Source organism: Artemia sp. Qi Xiang Cuo, chromosome 6 (assembly GCF_049724085.1).
Source record: "Artemia sp. Qi Xiang Cuo chromosome 6, ASM4972408v1, whole genome shotgun sequence".
Classification (NCBI taxonomy): Eukaryota; Metazoa; Arthropoda; class Branchiopoda; order Anostraca; family Artemiidae; genus Artemia; species Artemia sp. Qi Xiang Cuo.
Window position 1 is genome coordinate 14,908,273 of NC_142799.1, and position 10,671 is coordinate 14,918,943.

Here is a 10,671-nt window from a genome sequence, read left to right on the forward strand (position 1 = left end):
ACGCTGCAACCCGGATAGATCTGTTCAGTATAGCTTAGAATTCGTATGCGTTTTGATTGAAAATATATTTCTCTTTTTTATTGATATATACGTAATTGTTAGGATATCTTGTTGGTAGGTGGTATTTGACATCTACTATTGGAAACCAGAGACGACTGGGCGTCTTCCTTTACTGACTCAGCAGCTATCTTTAGCGCGCATGTTTTCTTCCTTGAAACGGAATCATGGCAATGAAAACGAAGGACATTTTGATACATTTATTGATACTTTATTATATATGGTGGAACAAGCATTCTCAGCTAAATTACAGGGTAATTTCTCTCTCTCTCTCTCTCTCTCTCTCTCTCTCTCTCTCTCTCTCTCTCTCTCTCTCTCTCTATCTCTCTCACTCTCTCTCTCTCTCTCTCTCTCTCTCTCTCTCTCTCTCTCTCTCTCACTCTCTCTCTCTCTCTCTCTTTTTTTTTTCTTCTTAGTTTTGTGTAAGAAGAAAAATTGGAAACGTCTCTGGAATTATAACAATCATAGGGGGATAAAAATGTATTTTTAAAAATCTAGAGGAATGTGAATTTTTTCTTTCAATGAGAGTGCCAGAAAAGCTATATTTCATTGAGAATACTACGTCGTAAACCTTTCTTTAAAGAATAACTTAAGAGTTCATATTACGCTAGGTAATTTCACGGAGCAAATTTTGTTCATATCGGAGGCAGTACTAAGCAAATTGGAGCTCTAGAATTTTAAGATACGCAAGTTTGCGTTACGTTACGTAGAATATTTACGTTACGTAGGTTACGTTAAAACATAGTAGCAACAAAATGGAATTTCTTAATGAGTAATTATTAAATTTTGAAAGTAAACTAACAAACTTCTCTCTGAATGTGTGTCACGCCCTCTTTTCATCACACAAAGTCATTATCAGAGTCTGAATTTTCATTCCTCGTTTTTCATTATGAATTGTGGTTATGATGATGATCCAATGGGGTGATTATGATTGAGTCACTTTCACCCATACGCCAATTCAAAAATCACCAATTGAGTCACAATCACAATTGTGATAGTAATCCAATGAGTTCATGGACTTTTAGGTTAGTCTGACAGGACTTGTTTAAGCGTGAAAGGTTTTACTTAACGCAGTTTATCCCCTTGGCACAGAACATTTCGCACATAGTGTGAAAGCTGCTTAACAAATGCAAAAAACGAAAAAAAAAAACAACTGAAAAGCGAAACATGAACGAATCAGTGAATCAAAAACTGGATTTGTCATGAATTTTATCCATGGGAACAGATGTGGCCTGTGCGGCACACGTGGCTTTCCAAGATGTAGGCTACGGTGGCGGGAAATCAGCGCCCCCTCATATTTAGTTGTGGAGAAAGACATCGTAGGATTCCCTGCTACTTAACACATTAACAGATATCTGTCATGGCCCTAATTCCACAAAACTAAATTGGGTACTGTTCTAATATCTGTACAAGACGCGATACATCCACTCGACAAAAGCAAAGATCTGACGCTATCTAATGCTGCATAAACAAGTATTCAGGGGTTTCCCACTATGGAAACTATATTTAAACTTTAGTTTTTTTGGGGGTTAGGGGGGGGGGGGGCTAGGTTACGTTAGGTTACGTATTTAATATATGCTATGCTTTAATATGTGCTGACTAATTGATGTTTTTTCAATATAACGAATGTGTTTGTACTGAGTCTCATACAAAATCGGAAATAATATCTAGGACCACACTGGCTGAGCAAGACAACATGAGACAAGAACTCAAGAAGAAAAAACTAGTAAATATTCAGTCAATGTAAAAGCGAAAACGTAAAACGCAAATATTTCGGCTGATGCCCCCGCTCAGCTGTCCGCAGTGCAAAGATAGAAGAATAATAAAAGACCGTAAATCAAAACTACTAAAATAAATAAAAACAAATCGCAAAAAAAAACACTAAAATGAATAGACCCTTTCATGTAATGGTGAAAGAATAATATTTGCATTGCATTTTCGTTTCTTTTCACTGGCTGGAAATGTGCTACTTTTTTCTTCTTCTCGAGTTTTTTCTCATCTTGTCTTATAAAAATCTCCTCCGTATCTGTTCTAAGTATTAATGTATTTTATGTTCTACGGTCTTAATCTATTTTATGTTTTCGTTTTTCTTCTTTTTTTTACTTTGCTTTCTTTTTTGTCCTTTGCTTAAATTGCTTCCCTGAAAGATTGTGGTAAACCATTTATCGTGGTCAATGAGGTTGTCTCGTCAAAAAGAACTTGAGGGTCTGTGCGTTAAAAGCGTGGAAGGCCAAGGCAAATCATTGCTTGGTTTGATCTTCTTGTTATCATTATTTTTGTTTGTTCTTTTTTTTGTGTCTTGGACGTTATGTATAGCCAGAGTTATTTCAGAGCCTTTTTAAATCAGGTTAAAACACTAACTAAGTAAAAATTCTCAAGCATATAAGAAGACTATGATGGTCTTCTCAATTCGGTGCTATAATTGCCCCATTATAGTCTATATTTTACTGGAAGCGTTACCTTTAAGTGTGGACTGGTGCTGGAGTCGAAGATAAATTCGAAGACTACACTGCCTTTCCATGATAATAAATAAAAAGTTCAAATAGAGAAATCCTTTTGATAGACAGTGATAAATTTCTCAAAAAATATACTAGATATTTCGGTCACATATGCTATGACCGTCATCAGTGGTAATACTAAAATAAAATAATTAAAAACAATAATTTTTATACAAAATACAATAACTACATATTGTTTAATAGCCTTTGTTTTAAAGCAAAGCAGGAAGCGAGGCTCTTTGACCTTCGTGGTTCCGGTTCGTTAGCATTATGTGAACCAACAATTGGACAGAGGTTAATCGCATTGGGTGAAATGAACTTTACTTTATTTGACTTCAATAAATTATCGTAAACAGAGTTTAAACCAAAATCATCTGTATCTCTGTTAAGGCTATTTTCTTGAATAATTTTTTTTAATTTCAGTAGTTTCCTGAAAATTTTCAAGACTAAAATTTTTATCGACAAGAATCAAAAAAATTAATTATCAAAGCCATCTAGCGTCTGGCAAACCATGGCGTTTTTTCAAGCATTGTAATCGTTTTTCTGTCAGGAACTAAGATCAGACAATTTTTATTGCCATTATTTTAACAATTATACTCATTAAATTAATCATTCTTATTATTACACAGAAAAAATTCCAATAGTCATCACACGCTAGATGGCGTTGATAGTTTTTTTACTCTAGTGCCAGTTTCTACTCTCATCAGTTACCCATCCTCTTTGAACTTAGGTGTTGACTGTTAAGCAATGTATTAACCTTTAACTGAAATTTTCTTACTGCAAGATAAGAAGTGTCATGACACTTAATACTTCCTAACAAGGCCGTATCCAGGTTTTTTTATGGGGGGGGGGCAGGTTTGCAAAAAAAAAAATCAAAACAGATCAAAATTTGTTATGTGCTTTTTTATCACTTTTTTATGAGTCGGATATTTTTTTTTCTTTTTTTTGGGGGGGGGATGTTTAATGTCCAAATTTTGTGTATAAGTAACAAAATACAAAAGCCAGAGCAAAGTAATATTCTGAAATATACAATCGGTTACGAATACAAAAAAGGCATTTGGTGCATCCCTGTAAATTGTTTGCCTCTCAGTTACTGTTTCAGAAAATAATCGGACTCCAAATATTAGTAAAATAAAAGCGTCAAATATATTTCTATAATTTCAACAGGTTTAAACATTCTCTCTTCATATATTATTGATTTTCAGTTTTATTGGAATCTGGGAGGAAATTAAGGCAAGACCATGCTTTACCTAGTTGCGAAGTGCTGTCGGGATACCTGGCCTTCAATGACCTGAAATTATCATTACTTAAAGGTAAGAAAAACTGATAATCAGACACGAGAGTATGATTTTTTTATCGTGTGGATGTTTCAGGGAGGACTGGAGAAAGTGGGGTACATCTGTCGGAAAATAAAAGATCTGTAGCCGAACAAAACAAAAAAAAAGAATGAAAGAGACAAACAGCCATGTAAAGGAAAACGAAGAGAACAAAAATAAAAAGAATGTTTCTCCCGTATAAAATAAGGCGTCTTCAGCGTAAAACAAAAATAAAAAAAAACTAAAATCTAAAACTAAAATAATATAAATGCAAAATACATATAAAACTAAAACAGATTAACTAATATATATATATATATATATATATATATATATATATATATATATATATATATATATATTTATATATATATGTAAGTCCCGTCCGGCCTTTGTGGCTGTGTTGGGGCTTCTTCTCTTCTGAGCAAATGATGAATGTGGCGACGTTAGTTCGATCTGTCTGGCGCTAGACGAAGTAGCTGGGGGAGGTTATGGGCCAGGAAACTGTCGGTCCATCTCTTACGAGGTCGGCCTCTGGGGCGCGTGCCGTTAACCCGTCCTTCGAATGTGATTTTGGGAAGCTGGTTGGCCGACATTCGCTGGATATGGCCAAGCCAGCGGAGTTGTTGGCTTCTGACCCGGTCCATGATGGTGCGGGAAAAGCGAAGTAGTTTTTGGAGGTCTTCATTTGAGACTCGGTAAATGTAGGTAATCCCCGCAATGCGTCTAAGGCATTTAGTTTCAAAAGCGGGGATTCTTCGCTCATCATCAGCCTCTATTGACCAAGTTTCACTTGAGTATAAAGCTATTGGGATTCTGAGAGAGTTAAAGAGTCGCACCTTCAGAGAAGTTGACAGAGTCTTGTTTTTCCAGATTGGCAAGAGTTTCTTGAAGCTGGTGCTTGCCAGGCCGAGTCTTCGTTTGATCGATCCAGTCGTTATCAGAAGTTAGGAGACTCCCTAGGTAGACGAAGGATTCGACATTTTCTACTGGCTCTCCTTTTATTGTTAGCTGCATGTTTTTTGAAGCAGGGTCTCCAGACACCCGCATAACCTTGGTTTTGTCTGTATTAATAACCATCCCAAAGGGCACGGTTGTTGACACTAGTTTGTCAGTGTCAACTTGAAGTAGATGCTCTTAACTGTGGAGCTTCTCAATGTCATCTGCGTATGCCAGTTTATCAATAAGCTCCCTCCAATATCTGCACCGTCAACAGTTTCAGCAAATGATAGCGCTGCCTTGAGCAATAGGTTAAAGAGGTGGGGTGACAAGAGGCAACCTGGAAGAACGCCCGCTGATGTCAGAAACTCCTCTGTCAATCCCTTGGGCGTCTGGACTTGGCTGACGAAATGTGAATACATGTCTCTTATCAGGATTACTATGTTTTCAGGGGCTCCATAGTGTAGCAGGATGTGCCATAATCCATCTCGCCATATCAAGTCAAAAGCCTGCTTGAAATCGATGAAGAGTAGTAGCAGCTCTTTCGCAAACTCGATATACTTCTCCATCAATTTCCGAGTGGAGAAAATGTGGTATATGGTAGAGCGGTCTTTTCGAAAGCCTGCTTGGTATTCCTCTAAGATATGGTTTGTCAGAGGTTTCAGACGGTCAAGGAGTATTTTTGTAAGAATCTTCACCGGTTGGCTAGTCAAACTTATTGGTCTGTAGTTTTTACAGTCGCCCTTTCCCCCCTTTTAAAAAAGGGGGACGATGGTGGCTTTCGCCGAAGATCTAGGGAAGTGGCCCGTTTCCCAGAAAATTGTTATGACTTTGTTATAGATATCAACCATTCTTCTGGGCCTATTTTTAATAGTGCTGACTGAATACCATCTAGGCCTGGGGCTTTATTAATTTTTAGAGATTTTATTGCTGAGAGTACTTCATCTCTTAGTTGAGGAGGGCTTGGGTCTACTGGGTACTGCGGTAGTCGGAAAGACAGTAAGATGTTCGGGTCGGGTGTTAATGTGGGGTTCAGTTTTTCGCTGAAGTGATCCTTCCGTCGTTTTCGTCTTCCCTCGGAGTCCGTGATTGGGAGCCCATGTTTTTCTAACAGTGTAGGAGCGGCCGAGGACTTCTTTTTTGACAGTTCACGGACTTTCTTGTACATGAAGTGGCTATTACCTTTTTGAAAGGCGTCTTCATACTCAAGACATTTGTGATTGATGTAGCGTCCCAGTGCTTGCCGTATTTCCTTTTCTACTAGGCGATTCAGCCACTGGTACTCGGCCCTTCTTTTTTGATCTAACTTGTTAACATTGGCGCGCTTCTGCACACATAGATCAATAATTTCGGGGGTGATCCACAACTTATCTGAGTGGGTCTGAATTCCCAGGATTTCACTAGCAGTTTCTCTGATGATGGATGCGCTTTCGTCGACCAATCGGTCAATTTCTTCTGCTGTTGAAGCTTCCATGGGTTGGATTCTCGACAACTTGTTTGAGAGTGCTGTTCTATACCTGTTCCTTGTTTTTATATTTTTCAGTAGATCGACAAGACATGTTGGTAAGTTTTTCTTAGGCTGTTGGGGCTTCTAAATTCGCAAACGGAGCTAGTATATGACTGCAACGTGGTCCAAGTCGAAGTCGCCACCGGCTATGGGGACTGTGCTCATTACTGATGATTTCCATCGCTTGCAGACAAGTATTCCTTTGTTCTCTATAACAGAATATTGTGTTCGTTATGAAGAGTTCGTTATCCTGACAAAAGTCGATGAGCATTTCATCCCTGTGGTTCTGCCACCCATGCCTAAACTTTCTCATGACGTCTTCTAGTTCATCATTTGAGTGTCCTACAATTGCTTTGTAGTCCCCAATCACGAACAGAACATCTTTCTTGGGAGCAGTGTTAACGGTGTATTGGAGTTGGTTGCAGAATTCTTCGGCTTCTTGGTCACTCTGGGACGGGTCTGGGGCGTAAACTTGGATGATGGTCATGTTGGCAATGGATAGTTTCAGCTGAATGGTGATAATACGTTCAGAGACAGGATTGATTACAAGAAGAGACTGCTTAACTCGCTTGGAGAATAGGAAATCGACACTTCGGTGGTTAGCTCTATCAATTCTTCCAGACGTAATGAGCGTGATGTCATGTATTCTTTCTATTCCTGTGGAGGGAAGGTGAGTCTCAGATAGTCCAACGATGTCCCTGCGGTAACGGTTCATCTCGTTTAGGACTAGTTCCCTTTTTCCTGGTTTGGCTAGTGTGCGTACGTTTAGCGTTCCTAGTCAGAGATATGTTTTTGGGGTTAGGATAAACGAAGTCTTCTCCGACTGGAGAGTCGTCCAATCGGATAAATGATCGTCGGCTGCCCCGGACGCGGTAACAAAATCATTTTCATTATCATCATTATCAACAATATCATTCTCGCAATTTGCAATTCTTGGTCTCATACCGTCGGTTACCCCGATGGAAAAGCGGAAAAAAAAATGTATGAAAATTTTTCGAAATTATGAAAAGAACCGTGCAAATTTGAAAATGGACTTGGGTCCATAGGCATCTGCTGTTTGTGTGAGTGGCTGCTTGTCACGAATTCTTTTTTGTTACATGAAACTAAAATTCAGCTGAAAAATTAGCGTTGGAATTACAATTCTGCTGCAGTTGTTTTAGAGAAAAGGCACGTCTTGGTTACAGGTGACACCTGAAGCAAGAAATTACTCATTTTGAACTGCTTCACTACCCAGGTCATCTCTTGCTCATCGTGTTGTTCAATAACTTTGACAATGTTGGGTATAGATGCAATTGCCAGTATAGTGGCATATGGTGAGAGAATTGGTCGTGAAATCTGGCATGAAAAAAAGGAAAAATAATCTACTGCACTGAGTTATGGCAAGGTTTATCATTACCAGTAATTGGTAGTCCCAGGTGACTTTCAGCCATCCCTGTCTCCAGGCTTAGCCAGAGATGAAACCCAAGACTATTTAATGCTAAATTGGGGTATTTTTGAGATGAGCTTTCAAAGACTTAAATTTCTTAGCAGTAGCAGAAGAGCTTTTATGTCAAAAACAGGACCAACAAACCTATAAAAAATTTATTTTGCTCTATTTTAATTATTGTGTTCCTATGAGACATCTTTTGGGAAATACCCTTCGTTAATATCTTTTTGAACCAAAGAGAGAAGAGGGCCCTACTATCCTATTATCTTGTATTAAAGTGTGCTGTAATTTCCTTGGTTAATTTTTGTGACGTTTCTTTGTAAGGCAATTACATTATTTTTTTGTGCTTGTGACAAAGGGAAGCCAAATAACATCGCTTTTTGATGTTGTTGTATTTACCCAATTTTTGAGCGAAACCAAAAAGAGAGCGAAACCTCAATCATGTTCTTCAAATAAACAATAACGAGTTTTCAAATAAATAAATAAACCAGAATAGTTTTTTTACTCTTACTTAAAGGGAAACTCGTTATTGCTACTTCAAGCAGAAGCTTTAAGAAAATGTAACACTCTTTAAAAAGAACGAAAACCTTTCGAGCCACAACGTTCTCTACTATTGTGAAGTAGGCAAATTGGATTAATCCCCCCCGAATCGGTTTTGCCTCCCAGTCTGTAACAAAAATTGAAGAAAGATTTTCAGTAGAAAAAGTGTATCTTCACTTGAGCGAATGCACAGACTGGTCAATCCCTTCTTGTGGAACAAGAAAACGCAAATATGCACGATGGCTTATACCTGAAAAAAAGGAAAAAGGGTTTACGAAAACCACCAAATCACGATTGTAAATTAGCTAACCATCGATGGTAAATTTGACCGTCTAATGTGAAGTCTTTGGCCACATTGATACCATAAAACTTGAATTTTCCATTTTTAAAAGATTTAATGATAAATAAACAACAAAAGCACGAAGAACAACAGGGAAATTTTTTGTAAGACAGTGGAGATAATTGATATGAATATTTCGGCCCTATGTCCAAGGGCCGTCCTCAGCAAGACAAAAATATATAAAAATTAAAACCAAAAATTTAATTTTTTTTTTCAAAGCAGTCCTAGAATCCTTACTACAGCGAAGTTCAGCCAGGACTCTTCGCTGAATTAAGGATGCTAGGACTGCTTTGAAAAAAAAAATTAATTTTGGTTTTATTGGTCGCATGTTATTGTGAGTCTTTTTTCTTTTAGATATTTTTGTCTTGCTGAGGACGGCCCTTGGACATAGGGCAGAAATATTCATTCAAATTATCTCCACTGTCTTGCAAAAAGATTTCCCTATTGTTCTTCGTGCTTTTGTTGTTTGTTATGGAAAAGCAGTGTGGTCTTCGTCGCTATTTTCTTAATGATAAATACCTGTCATATCCACTATCATTCCCAAATCCTAAGTGTTTCGTGGGCTGAAAGTCTGACATGGATGGTAAGTGTATGGTAAGGCTGCTGTATGGTTAGTATCTCGAATTTTGTTGGACTAATTCCCTTTTAAGAGAAGAATCCAGTTCAACCGTACTGGCGGTTGATATCAATCAAACTCAGTGTATGTACTGTATTTAACATCAACTTATACTTTTAAACGAAGGTTTAACGATGGGTCAAAACTACTACTGTTACTGTAAAGGTACCTCCAACGCTAAATAAGGACCTGGCTAATGAAAAAAGAAATTTCGTAACCTGGGGTATAGAAGCCAAGAAATGGAAAACATTCCTAACAATTAATCACAACCTTGCTGAACATGTTTTAAAAAAAGAAAAAGAAGAATGGAGTAATCTCCTTTTTTTAAGAATGGATTCAATAATAATTAATGTTAGCTGCATTGAATATCGTGAGGAAAATATTACCAATGATATTCTCTGTCGATTTTTCCCAATATCTTTGATGTCTGCACGAACTGGTGAACTGGTTTAAACGGCATGAACAGTTTCTAAAAGGACTTTCTAGGAATTAGAAATCGCTAATATTGCGAACACTGCACTTGTTCCTATTTGAAGTAAAATGCATAGACAGTATGCAAACCGAACTGGGAAACTATTGATGCCTTTTAGATTTTTCTCTGGGGGACTTTCCAAGTTTTTGACTTTAAATGAATATCAACTAAGAGAAAAAGACACTTAAATAGAAAAAATAAAGACAGCACAAACTTATGTTAATATTGATTTGTTATCAGGGTATGGTTACATTTTACTTCAACTGTCAGACCATTTAGCTGAAGATTCGTATTAATAAGGGGTTTCCATCCTCAAAGATCTCGAGTTACAGGGCTTGTTAGTTTAAGTGAACAAATACTGCAAGCTCTTTAGACAAAGATTTCAAATGTAGGCATACAAAATTAACAAATGAAATTGCAAAAGTAGATATTGCTAATTTTTTTGTGGACAGTTAGATTTTTTTTTAAAAATCATGTTTAATGTGGAGCATTGCAACTCATCTTTTTAGCTCATTATATTGTTATTTTTAAGACCTAGTAGGTAATAATATTTTTATTCTACTTTCAGGCCGACTTGAAGACCTACTTGTGCAAAAAGAATCAGTCAATATCCCTAGTTGTGTGTTTTTGAAACTTCTTCCTTTATTTACTTCATAACTCGCATAGACCTACATTTTCCAAGATTATATACATTTCATGCATTGTCTTATCGTTTACAATTCTTAAGGCTCTTAAATAGGTACTGAAAAAGCTGGAAAACTGATCGAATGGCTGCCACTTGGTCCCTAAAACAGCTCTCAAATCCCTTCTTACAAGATTAATTCATGTCAATACTTCAGCCAAGAAGTCTTATTAGTTTGTTAGTGATCTTTAGTCTCCTAAGGACTGCAGAAGAATTTCAAGGCTGCATCGTCCAAGTTTTATTGATAATGATGGACGAAAAGGTTTGACGTCCATTGT

At 37.3% G+C, this 10,671-nt stretch overlaps 1 protein-coding gene across 1 annotated transcript in view; it reads left to right on the plus strand.

The window, feature by feature from the left end:
• Window positions 1-10,412, plus strand: part of shtd (anaphase promoting complex subunit 1) — a 220,066-nt gene extending 209,654 nt beyond the window's left edge. The window contains exons 29-31 of the mRNA XM_089090505.1: window positions 119-311; window positions 3,761-3,868; window positions 10,280-10,412. Coding sequence (XP_088946631.1) covers window positions 119-311; window positions 3,761-3,868; window positions 10,280-10,368 — 390 coding nt within the window. The 3' untranslated portion in view covers window positions 10,369-10,412. The remainder of the gene's footprint in view (window positions 1-118; window positions 312-3,760; window positions 3,869-10,279) is intronic.
• The last annotated feature ends 259 nt before the right edge of the window (window positions 10,413-10,671 follow it).